We start from the raw sequence: 20140 nt of genomic DNA on the forward strand, positions 1-20140 counted from the left end.
GCTTAGAGCCTGCTTTCCTACATTGTAGTAAACACGACACTCTAAATTCCTGGTAATATATATATATATTTGTACGTATATTTCTAGAGAGGAAAGTCCCCAATATGCCAGAGCCTACACATCTACTTCCATCCATGGAAAAAGAATCACCCAAGCATTGGCATCTTAAGTTATAGCCTAAGCAATGCCGATGTGTCTTGAAAAATTAGCCATGACGCGCGGCCAAGGCGACACAGAAGTAAAAGCTAATCAAACACCGAGCTTCAAATGTGCCGATCTGATAAGACCAAACAGCAAAAACTTTCATGCAAATGTAGAAATGGGATAGGTGATACGGTGACACGATGAACGTTGCCCCTCGCAGACGATGACAGCATCCTTTCGGGGCAGGGAGTGCATCCCGCGCCCCCCTCCATTCCTCTCGTCTCCGGATCACTGCACCCCCCTTAGCTCGAATTCTGGTCCGGGTCGGCGTAGCTGGTCCGATGCGGCGTGGGTGGAGTCCCGGAGCTGGATGCTGTGCAACAAAGCATTAGGAAGGACAAAATAAGATGTCAGACGCTTTCCCCATGCAAAAGGCGACAGGTCACAGAAAGCATCCAGATAGTTAAAACCACACGTGAGATATTCCCATGATACCCTCAAGATGTTTTCGATGTGATGCCACACCATGATATCTACGAGTAATCAACCCTCCCACGGATGTGGGAAGTCTCTCTTGCTACCATCTCCCTGATCTTCCAATAAAGAGAGTTACTGTATATGCCAAATATTTCACGAGTCAGGTGCTCTTTGCGAATTTAAAAACACGCGAAAATATCAACTCTGATGCCGACATGAATGTGACCCGCATGCATACATTTCTCCATTCAATACTGCACTCCAGATCACAAATTTAGCCACTTGCGAAATCATTGGGAAGTCCCCATTCAAAAAAAAATAGACTCCCTAAATAAATGGTGTATATAGTAGCCTCATCCAACTATAATCACGAAAAACATTAACCCCAGTAATAATCTACACTGTATAACTTGTAATTCTTTAGTGATTTGAATTTTAGATATATACAAGAACTAGGTGGCTTGCATTTTTTTTTTGTAAACACCTAATATCAAAATATTTTTCAAAGTATGTCCCTGAAATGCTTTTCATGATTCTAATACAGATACAGTGCACTCCCGTAAAGCCAGCAGGGCTATAATGAGCACAGTTATAACAAAATTCTCATTAAATCACAGTACAAATTAATGTCCCGAAATCATCATCAATACATCTTAATATGCTATACTGTTTGGATACGACAAAAGAAAACTGCTGGTCCCCAGGACTTCATTATAATGGTAGTCGCCTGTACCCACCTTCACCAAGCGAATGCCTGGGCGAGTGGCCAGAGAGGTCGGGTGATTCCTGCGACCCCTGGGAGTTGTCGCGCGAGGCCACGTTCACGTCAAAGGCGGCGCCGAGGGAGGATCCCGCCTGGCCGTTCTGGTCCCACTCCTTGCTGATGTTCATGACAGTGTTGGGGCGCTGCCGCGTGACCCCCGACGAGCGCAGCTGGGCCGGCTGGCCCATCATGCTCTTGATGCGGGCTGGCTTGTTCTCGGGCAGCGACTACGGGGGGAGGAGGAGGAGGAAGTGGAGGGAGATGGGGGGAGGGAACGGGTTGAATGAGGGTATGGGGGAACGGAGAGAGGAGCGTACAGCTTATAGCAACTTAAAAAATGTGCCCAGGGAGGAGTGATTTTACCAACGAACTTACAGGACAAAAGCCACTGCACCACTTTACTTTACAGATGTGAGGTAGATGCAGTTAGAAACTAATCCAAACACCTTTTAGAAGCCGAAATCCAACTGGATGATGCTCTTTTAAAATCAATTTGAAGATTGTGTTTACGCAATTTTACAAAAGCTGAAAATAATGACCACGCAGACGATAACAAAATAAACCAAAAAAAATAATAATGGAGGGTCAACACTAAGCGTCAGAGTCAGCATGCGATGACATCTTTTAGGAAGCAAATAAACAAGCAAACAAAACAACAGAAAACATAATTAAATTGTTGAACGAATCTATTGCAAGAAAAGGTAAGTAAGTAGCACATTATAGTATGCGATTCCTTGAACAGAAATTAGTAAATGTTTTATTTTCCATTAGCTGAAGAGGATTGAAGAGTTTTAAAAAAAAGACAAAAGTGAAATCAGTGCTAAACTGAGATAGGTGCATGTTTAACCTGATCCACAATCAACATTTTCTTGAGGCAAAATGATGCATGTGAAGACAGTACATCTATGTGTATAACATACGTGTATTCTCATTCATATCACTTGGGTTTCTTTCATAACAGTTATGCAACAGAGCATGGTTAAAAATGTTAATGCAATGAATATCTTCCTTTTTTTGGGGGGAGGGCAGTGGTGGTCTTCTTCCAATCCTCAGCTAGTCATGTCTCATATTTCCTTCACTCTTTTAAAGTCAAGACAACTGACTGGCTAAATTTGCATTCTTCAATGAATTTCGTTTCTCAGATTTATTTTCAGGCTTTCTTATCTATAGTCTGTTCCCAAGTGATGTGCAGTCCACCTAGTAGAAATTTTGACTCGGATGAGGACTAGCACGCAAAGAGGATCTGCTCAGTTTACATATCTCTCCATTATAGGCTGCAATAATGCCTCCAATGAAGCAAACATTCACAAAGAGCACTCTTTTATTAAGTTTTCATGTTTTCATTGGCATTGTTCATTTAATTTGGGTCGTTCTCAAGACTCAAAGGGCCTGAAACATGAGTGAAGTCAAGCACAAGAACAACACGATATTCTCCCCCTCCTCATTTCTTTCTTTTCTTTCTTTTTTTTTTTTTTTTGATCCTGTGTGCTTTAAAGAGAAAAATCAGTCTGTCAGGCTGGGCCAACAAATTGCACGATGCTCATGTAACAGAAGTACTGTACGAGCTGAAATTTTCGCGGTGGTTTTATTTTCGCGAATTTCGCGAATCACCTTTGAACCGTGAAAATAACAACGCGCGAAAACAACGCAGATAAACACGTATCCATTTTCATCCTGCGTGTTATTTTAACGTCCACTTGCAAACATGAAATGCATCCCGTCCTGCGCTGCACCTAGCTAGCCTTCAACTTGTCGACTGTGCACGCACGTCGCACAGTACAGCTAGCTATAGCTGTTTAAAGTGCGTTCAGTCTACTCTTGCAGCTGCATTCTTGGTGTTCGCCTGTCGATGTCAGGCACGAATTTCGAGAGTCCTTGTAAAGTATTTCTTTTTGATATTTGTTTTACTTTCAAATTGAGAAACTACTAGTACTTACACGTGTAAGGTACTTTTAGTTTAGACAACTATAGTTTTTTCGTGAGAGTTCAAGTAAGTTCAGTTAGACCCTCGCAACCGCGAAATTGACAACACGCGAAAATGTCCTCTAAGTAACAATTCGCGAAAATATCTGTACGCGAAAATTCAGCTCGTAGAGTATCAACCTTTTCATGACAACAAATGAAGATCATTTCAAATGCATTCACTTTTGCAGTGTCAATATGAACTTTGCCCCCTGCTACGCATGTTTAAATCAGAAATCGTTCATGGACTTGCTGCAACCCAAATTAATTTTCATACCTTTGCTACATGGACATCGCATACATATATATATATATACATATCAAACATTGGCTATAATTCCTCCCGTTTGAAATTGCAACATCCATGATGCTTGCGCACTAAAACTTGGTGGGATAACGGCTTCTTTCTGAAGTCATTATTGGCAGATATTTGCTTGGTTTTGATGAAGCCTGGATTTTGAGTTCTAGTACACGAATGTCACAAAAACTGACCCAACCCTGTGGACTGACCCAGAAGGGAAGCGATCTCACCCAATACTCACCGGCAGATCCTGCAGCTTGGACAGGCTGTCTCCCGGCCCCATGTGAGTCACGTGGTAGAAATTTGTCGGCTGTGATATATGAATTGTCCTGTTTCGTGAGAAATGGGAGGGAGGGAGGGAAGAGGTGGGGGTTGTGAGGAATAGACCAAACAGCATGATCAGACAACATGATATAATAACAACAACAACAACAAAGAATTGCCAGCAATCAGGAAGAAAGCTATCAGGAAGAAATTAAACTTTTTTTTTAGGAGAAAACCTGTGTGCTGCACAGCACTGTTCCACAGAAGTGGAGTAATGTAAAAGTGGAAACTTCTGAGAGAGTAATTTTCCACGCTCAGCCGCGTAGAGTGAATTTTGCATGAATTTCATTCCGCAGAATGAAAGCAATATATCATTACGTATAACAAGCAATAGCAATCACACATTTTTATTTTTCATGCTAGTTTCATAGCATGCAAAATTTCCACTTTGACAGAATCTAGCAAACTCTATCAAGCTTGTACGCTCCAATAGCCTCACATCTAGAGATGCAGCCACTACTGCCTGATCAGAACAACAGGGCAGCACACCGCTCTCCTGGCTATTTACTGTAAAGCAGGTGTCGAGATCAGAAGAGGTTAGAAATCCACACAACATTATGTGGTGGGCCCAGGTTGGAACCAACCTGGGCCCTGTTTTATGAAGAGTTATAATCGATCATATAGTTGAATTCTATGGTAAGTCTATGGCAGCCTGTGTGGTAAGAAAATTTATAATCGATTATATCTTTTGATAAAACGGGGCCCTGGGCTATGCTGGTGAGCTATATAAAGCACTGTCTGACGATAATTTCTAAGCTACTGTTCAATATCCTATGCCATATACAATAAAATGGCTAGAGCTACATTTTGTCAAGCATTTACTGAATTTTTTCTCAGCAGCAAGATTAATTATCTAAAAACTTTGTATTTCGTACAAAGATTTACTGAAAAGTTCTGGCCACTAAATCAAAAAAAAAAAAACAAACAAACAAACAAACAAATATATATATATATATATTGAAGTGGTATTGTCTCATTCATCAGTGTTCCCACATATCCGAGTCCAGATAAATGTTGGCCGCCATATTCTAATGCATAGCAGCTTCTTACCCTTGTGTGAACATAAAAGAATATGACTTAATGTAGCAAAATACAGGAGAAGGGGGATATCCACCTCGTTGTATGGTTAGCCTTGTGTCAATTTTTGGTTTGGTTTCTGCATTCATTCCTCAGTTTGTTTTGGATCAAGTAACTGCCATAACATAGTTGTTGTGTCTCATCAATTCCCTCTTTCCAAGTACATGTGACAGCAATTATAAGGTGCATATAAACTTCAATCCCCCTCCCTCCTCTTCCCCCACCCCCCCCCCAAAAAAAAACCAAACTTGCTGATTAAAACACTAATGCACTGATTTTCCCTGGCTCATGCGGAGCACAACAATTTGTGGCAAGACTACTATTTCTCTATATATAATGATACAGGCTATAAAAACCCACTTCAGGGGGGCATTTCATGAAGCATCTTGGTCGAATATTTTTCTGACAAACTGTTACAAGCCACTGAAATCCTTGCATCTGACTGGCTGAGAGCAAATTTGTCGAACAACTTTGTCGGACAAAGTGCTTCATGAAATGCCCCCCTGATCTCCAAAAATAACAATTAAAAAATGGTGTGTTGAGAACAAGCCATGTATTTCTTTCCAATATTCAACATTCTTCACATTCTTTTCATATCTTTGTTTACAGTCAGGGTGTGTCCGCTGCATACAACTCTCTGATATCACTCACAAGGGTAACAGCATAATGCCCTCCATTCATTTTTATTTCCACTGAATGTGTTTACATGTGTTTACATGTATTCTGTCTGCTTGTCCTTCCAACTATTCATCCTGGCTTGTTATTAAGATATTACTCATGCCAACTGATTCTATGAAGATTGAATGCATACATTCAGGGAATTTGGCAATTTTGTAGGGAATAAGGAAGAAATGACACCATGTAAATAAGGTATGTGCTGTAAAGTAATAATTCACAGACAAAATGAAAAACACTTAAAATATCTGAAAGCACATAATAGAACCATACTTTGAAGCAGTGGGTGTATAATATAAATGAGTTATATATAGCTGTGCATACACAACAATGTATTTTGTACTGTATACAAAATGATATATCTTTTCTTTTCTTTTTTTAAGGAAGAAAGAGAGTATGTCAAGCCAAATGAAGCTTTTAATACATGTCAGTCTTTTTAGTTCTCCATCACAAATATCACATTCCTCTGTTAAGTCATATCAGCCTATAGTAATACATGTAGTAATATGATAATAATGATATTGAAATCTTCATTTGATGTGTCTTTGAGCAACAAGATTTAGAGTAGATGCGCCATAATCAAACAGTTGATTGGATAACATGAAAATGTTATTGTTATCAATCTTAAGAATATCTTCCACAGCACTGAAAAAAAAAAAAGAGTCTCAGAAAGAAGGTTCAATTTATACACAGGTAGTATATTGGTTATAGCATAGCTTAAAGAGACCAAGGTATTAAATTCATGTTTTTATCACTGAACATCACCATCATCTGTAAATGGGTTAGATCAGAAGTTGTTATTCTGTCTTTTGGTGTGATGTAAGGTGATAATTGTAATTCTCAGTGACAATAATTGACTAATATCACTTGGGCATGTTAATCAACCTGATCACACATCAAACAAATTATTAAAACGAGGATATTGTTGAAGATCACGTTTGAATTTCTTCAAAACAAAATCCCTCCTCTGATAAATGAATAAATTTTGATGTGAGTACAAACAACAACAAAAGTAAGATATTGATTTCTTCATACAATGACAAGTCGGTTTAAGTTTTCAAGTAAAGGTGTAAATGATAGCAGAAAGATATGAATATGGTAGTTAAACATTCATGATTGTTATTAAAGAATGTCAGTATTTGATTCATCTCCATGGCCACAGAAAAAAAAAAAGATAACTAATTGTTCCATGATTCACTCCCTTATGGAATACATTCACTAATCCGGACGATAACTCTTGGACAAAACTCTTGTAAAATTTCACGAGACCAAGAATTTTGCCCCCTTTTGTCCTCAGTGCTCTCAAAGAACTTGTAGCGTGGGGAGAGACGGGCGGCCTGATTTAATTAAACTTCATTCCCTGCCTGCTTGGGTACATTCAAAAAACCTTGACTACTGCAGCCACTTTCACATCAGCAAATATGTACATTGAAGTGTATGGTCATCAGTAACGTTCCACTCCAGCCGAGATTCTTCAGCCATGTGCGTACTTACATCTATATAGATCTGTGATAAAGCTACACACAATTTGTGGCAGGGATTTTCGAATTCATCCAAATCGGGCCAGCCTTCTAATTACACAGAGCCCCATGCTGTTGGGTCTTAAACATCATGGCTCGGTGTTTTTCAGTGCAAGCATGTAAAAAAAAAATCACCATTCTACTACAAATACCTCCTCCAGCACAATGTATCGCTTTCTCCTCTTTCTGATGCTTTCTGAGAATGGCACACACCTGCATCTTCCATGTTCAACAGGCGGTTTGTGAGACATATTAAAAATGTGCGATGCGAGTAAAATGCCATCGACTATTCATCGAAATGAGTTGTGGAAATGGGTATCTCTTGAGAGTAAATCGGTAACCAATGTGAGTTATTACGGTGAATGGCACAGACACACTGGTACACCACATGATTTCATCTGAATAAAAGTGTAACGAGGTACATTAACAAATATCGTCGCTGGGGTGACAAGACCTTGTATCTGCAATTTTGGTGAAAATGACTTTTTTGCATTTATGGTCAAATAATCGGTTAAGTGATGTCCTGTCCAAATCCTAGCTGTCTTACCCCAAAAATGAAGCCACCATGGCACGTCAAAGAAACGGCTGTCCCATTTGGTATAGTCCTTTGGCCGTCATGTTTTTTGGCTCTCCTGAACATTTGACATTTTGTAGATACGAGGTCTTGTCGCCCAAGCGACGATATGTATCTGCCCAAATGATCTATTTAAACAGGCTAATAATCTAATTTTTCCGACTGAACACATGGTGAGAAGAGACTGTGGATATCTGGTTGTGACAAAATGAGGACCTGACATGACACAAAATCACCAGTGACACTGTGAAGAAGAATTAGACACACCCAAGATACAGAGCTAGGCTTCCCAAATAGATGGCAGTCTATGCACAGGTAGAGTCAAAGAATACTGCTGGAGAACATTATACAGATATTACCTTTTTAGAGGTGTAATATAACACCTGGCATCCCCACAGGAAAACATAATTCCCAATGGACTGTCAAGTATTACATTATAACGACAGACAGGGCAATATTTGTTATAATAGATGGTCTACGTATATAAAATACAATTGTACACATCATTTCCTTGTAGCGTGGAGTCACACCAGTTTGGATGTGTTGCAAAGTTGCAAAACTGCGCATTGCACATCGCGTCGGCAGCCAGTCGAATTTTGGAATTATGTCACCTGAAGTGACGTCAGTACTCACAATATAACAATATCAAATCCTCACTGAATTAGTCACATGATTGCATTGAGACCAATTACTGACCGATATTTATGTAGACCATTTAATATAAACTTTGTTGCCCTAAGAGACAGCATCTCCTCCTTTGACTAGTGTTGTTGTTGTTGTTGTTTTTTTTTTCTTCTTCTTCTCACATTTCATACAAACATCTCATATTCAACAAATCACAGCTCACAAATGTCCACAGTGAATGAATGAACACATACTCAACACTTACAGGTACATTTGCAATGATGACAACTGCTACAATGAATTCAGAGTGAAAAAGGAATTGATTTCTTTTTTTCTCATCTAGCACAAAAAAAAATTCAAACAAACAAAAAACTAAGACTGATGCTCAAAATTAAACAAAATATGGCAAAGCGCAAGTATGCTAAGGGCAAAACTACTACCGTGCAATGAGCATGCTTCGCTTGTGATTGAAACAGAATAGTAGCAAGTCTGAAAGTGCACTGATGGTCTTCAAGTCCATTCAACTCAACATGTACCTTCATCTTCTTGAAAGGTAAAAACATTCATTTACTTTCCTCCAACTCAATATGTACCTTCATCTTCTTGAAAGGTAAAAACATTCATTTACTTTCCTCCCCCTTCCCCCCCCCCCCCAAAAAAAAAATCACCTTTCAATCCTTATTCAGACAGACAAACTGCCAGTGAGTGTACATAATTTATCACATTCAGATGGAAATGCGGATAAAATGTTACCCGAGGTTTACGCATCCCAAGAGAAAGCCAAACTCTACTCCTTCCCTGTATGTCGTGTCTTTGTTTTTCCAATTCTCATATAATACAACAAATCTATACTTACTGCATCAAAAGTCTTTTTTATTTTTTATTTTTGCTTTGTTTTTCTCTCTAGTGCTCTGTAAATGAGGGCTACTACTAAAATTGGTCTAAAAGAAAAAAAAATAAGACAAGAAAGCATTTCTTTAGCAATAGTAAGTGCCAATTCTGGCGGAGCTTCAACTGGAAATTGAAAAAAAGAAAAAAGTCAAGGCATGGTCAATGCAAAAAGGGTGGTCAGTGATCAGCAAATCAAAAGCAAGGCCAGCCATACAGTTATTAAGAGCAGCACATGCATGCTGTCCACTACTCAAAAATCACGCATTGAGGGAAAGATGCACAAAGCCATGCCATTCGCTGCGCAATAGTCCTACGAAATCAAAAACAGAAACAAAAAACAAACAAACTGGCAATAAGATCTTGAGCAGAGCTAAATTAGGACTAGATTGTGGATTGCTATGTTCTGCGGGGCGAAAGAAGAGAAACGTTACTAAACTCTTTGTTGTTATTTTATTTGAATTGCAAATGAAAAGAAAGCAGAAAAGAATCCTCCCTTGCAATACAGACTGCACTTTCTTCAGTCCCTTCTCTTCATTTTTGTGTAAGTTAGCCTTCTCCAACTGGATTGTTTGCCTTAATTTTGACTGAAAATCTGTCAAAGAGTGTCGATAGCCTCCTTCTACGGAGAATTTGTGCAAAGATGTTTGGCTTAAAAGTCCTTCAACATACACAAAAAAATCTACCATGGAAGTATGAAACACAAAATGAGTTTGCACTATACCTATGAAGAGGATTCGGAAAAAAGAAAGAAAAATTCCAATGTCCATGATACCATAGTGAAATGTCACAAACGATGTGGGGATAAAATGAATGTGATCTGTGTTTGAAAGAAACCTCCACATGATCAATGACATCTCTTCATGGTCAATTTATGACACTTGAATTACCTGTAAACTGTATTATCAAAGGCTTCTGTAATTTCGGGCACACTGTCTAAAAGCTCTATTTCCATGGCCTCATTCACTAAGTGCAATTTTTTAATGTCATGTGAAATCCGCACATACAGGCTTCTACCCCCTTCACTTTTCTTTTCTTTCTTTCTTTCTTTTTTTTTTGGAAGAGAAAAGAAAAATTGCAAAATGGCACAGAGGCATTTGAATTTCAGGCCCATCAGCTCCCGCTGTAATAAACGCCGCTCAAAGTAGCAAAAATATGTTAAAAAACAAACAAAACTAAAAAGAATTTAGAATTTTAGGGAAGCTGCGTGGGTAGGTGCTGGATTCCAAGGCTGCGGCTGCTGAAAAGCGTTGTGTTGGTCAGTGACTGTACATGATGATATTACAAACATCCATATGGTGGGGTTATAGAGTCAAAGGGGAGTAACATCAAGCTATTAACACTGGGAGTACAGTGATGGTATGAAGAAGTCATCGGGAGATACGAGTTTACCTGCAGGAAATGTATACATACCTCATCTGAAACTTCGCCCCTCTGGTCGCCATGTACGTTTTGTTTTGTGTTGTTATGGTTGTTGTTGTTTGGGTGGTTGTTTGTTTGTTGTTGTGGTTGTTGTTGTTTTTTCAAAGGGTTAGGTGGGTGTAATAAGCAAACACAAGGATACACAGGTTTAGGTACGACAAAAGCATTTAACACAGCATTCATGCAGGTTGTCACACAGTTTATCTTAAAGCAAAACACAGATTTCTTTTCTGTTTCCGTCTGTCTTTTCTTCTTTTCTTTTCTTTTCTCAAACTCAGAAAATGTGCACTTCCCAAACAGAGCAAATAGAAAATGGCTTCTCCAGTCACAGCCAATATCTATGCCATTTACAGAAAGCATGGTGACAATGTCTCTTGAATCCCAATATGGTTCTTGATTAGCATAAATCTATTCTTAAACTAAATTTACCAAAAAAAAAAAAAATGACGTCGAGCTGCTAAACCATCCCAATTATACTTCCTGCTTAATTAAGCTTTTATGATCTCGAAAATCATGTCAGCAAATTTTGTCACAGACTTGTCCAATTAAATTTACAATGCTACTGACAAACATCCATCACTGCAAGCAAAGCATACCAGTGATGTACACCTGCCCTGGGATCCGGACCATTACATAATCCTTTGCAACAACAAGAGTGAGTGCATTGACCCTCCTATTACTGCCAAGCCACACCAGCAGTCCGTGAGGCTAGATGCTTTCATCTCACTACATCATGCATCTAATGGGACGGATTGCTACACAGGCCGTAAAAAAAAACAGGTCTATCAAAAAGCATCAGGTCACAGCACACAGCTGGGGAGACATGCAGGATCAAGTGGGCATCTCTTCATAGGGGCTTCTTCATAAGCATCTTCTGGGTTTCTTTTTTTATTTTTTTTTCTTTCTCTCTCGCTTTTGCGGTTGCTGTTGGTTTTGTTTTGTTTTGCTTTTATTTTTATTATCACTCGTGAATTCCCATAGGCACGACCTCAAAAATAAAGCCTATTCAGTTGACATGCTTATCATGGGAAATCATTCACAAATAATCTGTATTTTCTTGTTTTTGTTTTGGGATCTTTTTTTATTTTGGGCAGAGGGGAGGGGAGGGGAGGGGAGGGGCTCAGCACAAGGAAATTAGCAAACATAAAGCAGCATTAAGGGTTTCTTCTTTTTTTTTAAAATCCCGTTGCAATGCATGGTTCACATAAAATGAATGTAAACATATAAATCTAAACTTGGAATACTCTTCTCGGGTTTGCTGTAATATCGTCAAATCAAATCCCCAAAAACATAGGGATGATAACAATGCTTACTTTTTGATGTCTTCCTTGGACTTGAAGGAAAATTTCCTCTTGTTGGCAGCCTGCTTGCTGGACTTGACTATTGTCGGGATATTGAGCTTCTCCTCATCTGAATTCAAATGGTTAAATTGGGATAACAATAACTTCATAAACTAACATATAACACACCAAGATAAAAGTGACAGCTACGAATTCAAATTATAGTTACTGGGAAAAGAGGAGATGCATACAGTGCACGTCAAATGGCGTGGAAAACAAGAATGGAAATATGTGTTGTGTTACAGAAAGTGAATCATCTGTAAGCTGTGTAAACATACATCACAGATGAGTGACACAACAACTAATAGGTATTAGCACAAACACCACACCTGTGTCAAATTCTAGTACTACATAAATTTTCTTTGACAAGAGCTTCAGTTTCAGAAACATCTGAAATATGTGAAGGATCTGATTCTCACATGATAGACAGAGAGAGAGAGAGAGAAAATAAAAATTGTCTCATACTCATTCAATACTATAATGCTAACAATGATGGTGACGAGAGCAATAACTATTACGACAATGAAAGTGGTCATAACAAAATATAACAAGAATATTCATCATCAATTCTAACAAGTTTTTTACAGTTTTGCCTGCATGTGTTGTATGGCTCTGCTACCTTCACACTAAGGAAACATTTTGCTCAAGCATTTCACAAAACTTCCCTTCAAAATTTCTCCAGTCCTTGCAATACCCTCAATTCATTGAATCAGACACCAGTAGAGACACACTGTCAACCATTGCTGCAGCTGTCTGATCGCCCAGACGGACAGCCGCTTTGCGGAACCCCAAAACTTGTGGCTAAGTGCTCACCCGACACAGAGAGCCGGTTGTGGAAGTAGACGAGGCGGGGCGCGTGGAGGTCCGTCACGAAGCTCAGGTTTAGACTGCCGTCCCACGAGAGTTGCCGAGTCTGTCGGACACAACGGAACGAAAGATAACAGCGTAATCGTCATATTCCTTCACGTGCATCTCATGGCATCATCCCACCCAAGGGCGAGCAAACAAGTTTGTGAGGCTGCTCTTCCAGAAGTGTTTTGGGTGCTGGGGACTCTTGGTGAGACTCCGTAAAATCATCACGTTACATCTGCCTACTTTGGGCGTTTACCAAACCCACACGAGGTTCCACCGCATTAAATGATACCACCGTTAAAGCCCACAGTTTGGTTCGAAAGCATGGTCAACAAACTGAAAAGTCCCCAGCACTCAAAGTGTCCTGGCCTAACAATCTGAAAAATTTTACCCATTTCTTCTTTAAAAATTCTTCGACTACAATGTACTACATGGCAATCACTATATGAACAATTCTCTTAGTACACTCTAGACAAATTGTCAGTATAATAGTTGAGGACTGTTCTAAGATACCGACAAACGTGTTGCACAGAAAATGAACGTCATAATACTGGACACGGAATAAGTGCAATGTCACTTTGTAACAACACTGGCATAAAATTAGAATGCATGCACCATGACATGGCAACTGCTGAATGCACAGCTATCTTACAGATGAAAAAAAAAAGGCATCAGATCTTTCTAATTGCATTTGAGAGATAGCTATTGAGTGTTTCCAACTCACTCCTTTGATGGGGATTGTCTGCACCCATTCCAGGAGTTTGATGTCGTAGATGTCGACGGAGATGTCACTGTATACGATCAGGTACGGATTGTTGAAGGCTGTCACAAGGGGAAAAAATGAATACACGTCTCAAGCAAGTGTGACATAATGCTGCACGTCACAGCTATCACCTTGTAACTCTGCCAATAACATACAATTCTGTGAACATCATTGTGCAATGCATAAATAGATATGTTTGAGTCTTATTCATTTTTGTGGCGGCCATCAAAGCAATAAAATGCTGTTATGCAAGCAACCATCAGATCAACTAAGACCCTCCAAGATGGACTAGGTGATGGAAGATTATCAAGTACTTTGCAATAGGGATCGAGCATTGCTGTTGCTGGATTAGAACCAGGGACCTCAAGTATGAGAGTCCATAGTCTTAACCACTGAGCCATAATGGATCAAGTGGAATAATCAACGCAGACAAATCTTCCTCGAAGAGGGAGCCCTTATAATAATTTCGCCCTGGCTCAATAATGGACTAAGCCCATATTATAAAACTAATCTCTGCGTCCATGACACTCCTGAGGACACAACTGGCTTAACTTTGCTAGGTTTTCCACATTCAGTGACCTTTCTAGGACAGCGATGTTATCTGTGACAAAGATCCGGTATGCCTGTTTCTTTAATCTTGATTATTTTTCCTAGAAATGGTTGAGGTGTGTCATATCTTCTCACAATACCCTATGAACTGACTGTCTGTAACCTTTCAAGAATCCTTCTGTAGATAGAAAAACGCAACTTGGGTTCTACAGAGAGTTGCAAAACACAGTTGTCTGATCGGAATGACGGCAACTCTGCATGTTTTCAGACTTCTATAGTTGGTGCCTTACCGATGGTAGTAGGATGAGACGGCCACATGAGTTCCTGTTGTCTCGACCGCCTGCCCTGGAAGTCTACATACACACCAAGAGCTGCACAGCAGAATGAGAGGATGTTTACAGACAGACATCAAGGGGGGGAGGGAGATAAAGTAGAAAGCAGAGAAAGTATGGAATCATAGAGGGGGACAGAGAGGGAGAGCAGAAAATAAATGAGTGAAAGCAAACACGAAACAATCTTTGAATAACTATAAGAAAATTACATCCATACACTGGTAGAGTAGCATTTTTAAGCAGGCTACAAGAGACTACATTAGTGCAGTTTCTATTAGTACATACTCAAGTGTGTGTGTGACCTCATGAAACAGCTATATATTCATTGAAAATGCTTCCCAGAACATATTTGCTGTAAACCTCAAGCAATAATAACCCAGGGAATAAAAATTGCTCATACATCATTTCTTTACTTAATTTTTTTACATACTTGTTCACACATAATCTTGCCCCCGCCCCCCTAAATAAAAACAAAAATTAAGATGAAAACTCAGATTATTTCCAGTACAGAAATCATGAATGAATGACAGTATTCCAAATGTACGTCACTTCATCAAAATCAAGCTGAAACATGACACTGAACAATTTGCTCATTGGTTACTACAGTCATCCCATCATGGCCAAAAACACAAAACAAACCCCTCCCCCCCCCCCAACAACAACAACAACAAAATTACAATATACTTTGTTCAGTTGAACAAAAAAAGCGCTATAGTATGACAACTCCCAACTATTGAATCAAAATGCAACTATATGTTTGCGTAAACAGAGAGAGACTTCAGAGTACTAACTTGAAAAGCAAAGCAGGTACTCCCTGGAGCTGATCTCTATCGCAGCTATCGCCTCTGTCGGGTTCTCGGTGAGAAACCTCAGTGATGGGTCCTCAATGTTCAGCAGGGCTGGGTGTGGAAAATAATTGGCATAATGATAATAAACAGTCTTTTGTATGGTGCATTTTCACTCAAACTGATCAATGTGCTTTTACATGACCTATATCATCTCAATGACGAGGTCAAAAAGAAAACAGGAACCTTTTTTTAGATTCGTTTTGAAAATTGACACTGAGGGTGATGAGCATAGTTCCTTTGTATGTGATGGGGTTGTAAAAAAAAAACGAAAAAAAAAATGAGAATCTAATCTTTGGTAAGTCTTTGATAATCATCACAGCATCCGTTATGAGTAGCGAGATAAATCCATACATACATCCATACTTCTCCCCTCCCCTGAACACAAAAGAAAATGACACAGAAAAACAATGAATATGCATACTTGGCAGCTTTGCAACTCTGAGATTTAAAAAAAAAAAAAAAAAGATTACCAAGAAGCTACATGCCAAATAGATTCCAGATTAAAGCTACGAAACATAACACATTTGTAACTGATATCTTTTGGCTAACTGGGGGAAAAACTTCATGATTGACAACTTACGCTGGACGTGCTGGTCCACCATCTGGATGCTGAAGAGACCGAAGCCGGAGGTGTAGCCGGCGCAGAGGCGGCCGCCAAACACCTCCATGCACTGACAGGGTGCGGGCAGCGTCACCTCCTTGATGCGCTTGTGCCGGCCCATCTTGCGGTTGAACTCGTAGATGATCACGGTGCGCTTCATGGCCACGCACATGCAGGTGGTGGAGCCCTGCCGGATGAGGCCCGTGGTGAACATGGTGCAGCCCCGCGGCTCCTCCACCTTGATGACAGTCCCCTCCCCGTCCAGGCAGGCGATGGGGAAGAGGCGCAGGTGCCGTCCCCTTCCTGCAAAGGTGGCAGAAAATTTTAAGAAAGGGGGGGATGTGGGAGAGAAATGTACAGAGAGAGGTGACATAGTCTTCAGGTCAAGGGTCATTTAGAGGAGAGCTTTTAAGTCTTACATCATCTGCAAACAATCTTGTCATGGACTCATGTTTTCAACCAACAAAGTGTCATAGATGTTGGCAATCACATGTTATTCCATTTTGACTTTACAACTTTTAAAAACCCATTTCACGGCCTTTTTTTTTAATCTTCAAAATATTGGTTTGAAGTACACATCTTGCTATGGACAAAATTTCAATGACACACCACAACAAAGATCAAAAAAGGTAACCGCATAAAAGTACACAGTCATTTGCCCTTATACAACCCCTCACTATAATCACAACTTTGTGCAACTCATTCTTCTATCCAATGTTTAAGAAAGACACACATATTGTTCTGACATGAATGCAAGACTAAGTATCTCATTCCCACTCTCTCCTGCCTCGCCTCACATCACCACCAAGACCTACCCGATATGACAATGACTAGCTGCTCGTCCTTGAGTACCCGTACTTGGTGGATCTGCTTGCGGTCTACCCTCACTATGTACCCCGTGGAGATTTCCACCGTGTACAGGCCATCCTCCGTACCAATCACAAAGCGGTTGGCATCTGTTTGCAACGAGTGAAAAGTGGAGAATAAAAGAACATGACATTCACTACAAGATGGGAACCCGATAGAAGAAAAACAAGAGACCCGGGGGTCTCGCGCTCACCTGAGTATCACAAGTTCACCTTCCATGCATTCTGGCATACTCCTACCTGAGAACATTGGAAACTTGTGGTGGGGTAGCTTTGAGAGCTGGGGGCATCATGTCCATTTGCATATTCCGTCACACTGGTAAAAATATCTTCAAAGTACACTGTACTTTATAGAATGTTGGACTATGCAGTTTTGGGCCCCCAGGTGGGCATGGTACCCATTTGATGGAATTGAGATTCTATCCCCGTAGGGATGCTACCTGCCAAGTTTGGTGAAAATTCATCATCCCAGGTTTTCAAGAAAAAGATTGAAATTTACAATTTAGGCCCCAATTTAGGCCCCTGGGGCCCCCGAGGTGGGGGCATGGTGCCCATATGATGGGAATGAGATTCTATCCCCCTAAGGATGCTACCTGCCAAGTTTGGTGAAAATTCATTTAGGCACTTTCAAGAAAAAGATGAAAATGTACAATTTGGGCCCCATTAGAACCCCTCCCCACCCCCTTCCCCTGGGTCCCAAGGGGGGCACCCCTGATTCCGCCATGAACAAACTTGAAACTACAGTCATCAAAGTATCAACTCACAGTATTGACTTAGCTCTATCACTTCTAGTTCTAGAGAAGAAGATTTTTTAAGATTCCTTAATTTTGGGGGGTTTGGGCCCCTCTGGGGGCCCCCCAGGTGGCACATGGTGCCCACTTGAACAAATTGAGATCCTATACCCCTAGGGATACTACCTGCCAAGTTTGGTGAAAATCGGTCATGGGGTTCTCAAGAAGAAGATGAAAATGTAAAAAGTTTACGCATGACGCATGATGGACGATGGACGTCGGACGAAGAGCAATCGCAATAGCTCACTTGAGCCTTTTGAGCCTTTGGCTCAGGTGAGCTAAAAATAGGCACAGGTTACCGTCACTTCGATACCTAGTGGGGCTTCATCATGAAAGACTGAACTTCAATCACGTTTTCAAACAAGCATTTAGTCTCTGTTGACATGTGGATCCTATATTTGTAGCATGCATCTGGTCTATGCTTTGTAGTCTGGCCAACCATAAAGGGCCGTGTATATGAAAACACAAAAACAAACTCCTCTGACTAAAAGCTTCTTGCAATTTGCAAAGAGACAATATACTGTTTACACAATATATTTAGCTAGTCTAAATTTTCACGAAACGGGACTTCCCGACAATTTGGCGAGTGGTTAAATTCGCGATTGTGGAGCACAGTACTCATCACAGAAATGCATGCATGCACATCATATTGGGATCAGAGCTAATATTTTTGCATGTTTTTAAATTTGCAAATAGCACCCGACCGAAATTCACGAAAATAAAAACATCGCGAAATATTAGGCGTATACAGTACATTTGGCATCATATAGGTCCTATGGAAGTTACATGATGCCTGCAAGACATTCTTACCTTCTCAAACTGAAACAGTCAGTGATATTTTCACTACTGATTACATAATCAAAAGCAAATACTCAGTTGAGGTAATTTTCCTACTTGTGCCACCTGATTCATTCCAAGAAAATACTGTAAAATGCATGCGAAAGTTCTAGTCTACGCTACATGCATTGAATGTAAGAGGCAATTTGTGAAAATTTCATGCCACGAAAATATTTTGTTTCACAGAATTAGCTTCAAATAGAAAAATTAAATTCTTATCTCTGTGTTGCCTTATAAGTGCCAAAACTGGTGACATATTGAACAGTCACATCAAACAGAGGGTACCCAATCATTATGGGGAAAAAAAAAAACTCACCAACAAGGTCAGCACAGTGTGTGACCTTGACCAGGGGCATGCTGCTGTCAAAGACCTCCTGCGCCCTGAAGACTGACCGGTCCGGCAAGCGGTTGGACTTGAGGCGGCCGTGGAGGCTGGCGAGGGCGTCCACCCACTTGCGCTTCTCCTGCTCAGTCCCAGCCAGCAGCAGCAGCTGGGCCGTCAGCCCCGGCGGGTTCAGCTGGGACACCGAGACCTGGCGGGTCACGGATGATGAGAGGGGGGCAAGGGGGTGAGGAGGCGAAAGGTCAAGCGGTGAGAGGTCATTCGTGATGGGTCAAAGACAAGTTTGGACAGTATTCCTATACGTAATGACAACTCATATTGCTCTTCACTAGAGAGTCTGCATATCAGCAAACACCTTTCTAGCATAGTTGTGCCACATCCGATGTTAGTGGGTTGAAGACTACACAAGCATAATTGACAACATCTCTGAAATTGAAAGTAAAGAAAGAAAGGAAGCTTGCCCCACAGTACCACTGAATCATATTTGGACTGATAACAGAATCAAGCCATACTGGCGTATTTCTGAGGTAAAGTGAATTTGAATGAAAGGAAAAAAATTGGGGACATCCACGTTCAAGGGTATGATTACTGCATGATGATTGCTGAGATGTACAGACTAGGACAGGGCAAGGAGGTCTCACCTTGAATATACACGGCACATCTTTCTGGGGTGCGTGGATGACATCAGATGCTAGAACTGAACTGACCGAGAACTCTTCGTCCCTGAGTGAGCACAAGCATGGGCAAAACAATGTGAATGTGAGAGAAGACGAGATGTTCCGCGGTCAACTAACAATAAAACGCTTTGCTGGTAGAGGGTCTAGTTTACGCTCAGTGATGATGGAGTCCCAAGTAAATACAATCCCAAGATCTCTGAATAAATAATGTTGGTTGGAGGGAGTCTCATGATGATCCAATATCAATTACGTGCTGAGTCTGTGCCATTTAACACATCTTTTTTTTCTTTTATTGTTTTTGCATTGTATACATCAATAAAAAGGATATATGCTTATCAAATGCAAACCTAATCCACTGTTGGATAACTTTGGATATGCAGAGTATAACAAGACAAACAGAATGAAAGGAGATTATTACAATTAGACACAAAAAAATAGAAAGGAAGTGATGTCGTCTCTACAAAAATCTTCATATTTTTCCCCAACTTTTGCATGAAGTCATTTCATCATTATCAGAATATAGCATATTCGTAAACTTGTAAGTGAGAAAAAGAGGTGTGCAACTGTGAAATTGACGGCCAGAAATATGA

The 20140-nt window shown here is 40.3% G+C and overlaps 1 protein-coding gene across 6 annotated transcripts in view; it reads right to left on the bottom strand.

Moving 5' to 3' along the window:
* Nucleotides 1-320: 320 nt before the first annotated feature.
* LOC139740992 (serine/threonine-protein kinase MRCK alpha-like) overlaps nucleotides 321-20140 on the bottom strand; it is a 112246-nt gene continuing 92426 nt past the window's right edge. For 4 of the 6 annotated variants that reach the window (XM_071651580.1, XM_071651577.1, XM_071651578.1 and 1 more), the window contains 13 exons: nucleotides 19515-19596; nucleotides 18847-19063; nucleotides 16852-16992; nucleotides 16016-16339; nucleotides 15379-15486; nucleotides 14546-14626; nucleotides 13668-13765; nucleotides 12905-13004; nucleotides 12065-12161; nucleotides 10743-10763; nucleotides 3889-3976; nucleotides 1359-1611; nucleotides 321-517 (listed from right to left, as the gene is read on the bottom strand). In XM_071651580.1, coding sequence (XP_071507681.1) covers nucleotides 447-517; nucleotides 1359-1611; nucleotides 3889-3976; nucleotides 10743-10763; nucleotides 12065-12161; nucleotides 12905-13004; nucleotides 13668-13765; nucleotides 14546-14626; nucleotides 15379-15486; nucleotides 16016-16339; nucleotides 16852-16992; nucleotides 18847-19063; nucleotides 19515-19596 — 1681 coding nt within the window. In that variant the 3' untranslated portion in view covers nucleotides 321-446. Of the gene's footprint in view, nucleotides 518-1358; nucleotides 1612-1968; nucleotides 2006-3888; nucleotides 3977-10742; nucleotides 10764-12064; nucleotides 12162-12904; nucleotides 13005-13667; nucleotides 13766-14545; nucleotides 14627-15378; nucleotides 15487-16015; nucleotides 16340-16851; nucleotides 16993-18846; nucleotides 19064-19514; nucleotides 19597-20140 lie in introns of those variants that run through there. The other 2 variants (XM_071651581.1, XM_071651582.1) reach the window with 2 other exon arrangements.

Source organism: Diadema antillarum, unplaced genomic scaffold (assembly GCF_040938485.1).
Source record: "Diadema antillarum isolate AM-2024a unplaced genomic scaffold, OU_Dant_1.0 seq00000894_RagTag, whole genome shotgun sequence".
NCBI classification, from domain to species: domain Eukaryota; kingdom Metazoa; phylum Echinodermata; class Echinoidea; order Diadematoida; family Diadematidae; genus Diadema; species Diadema antillarum.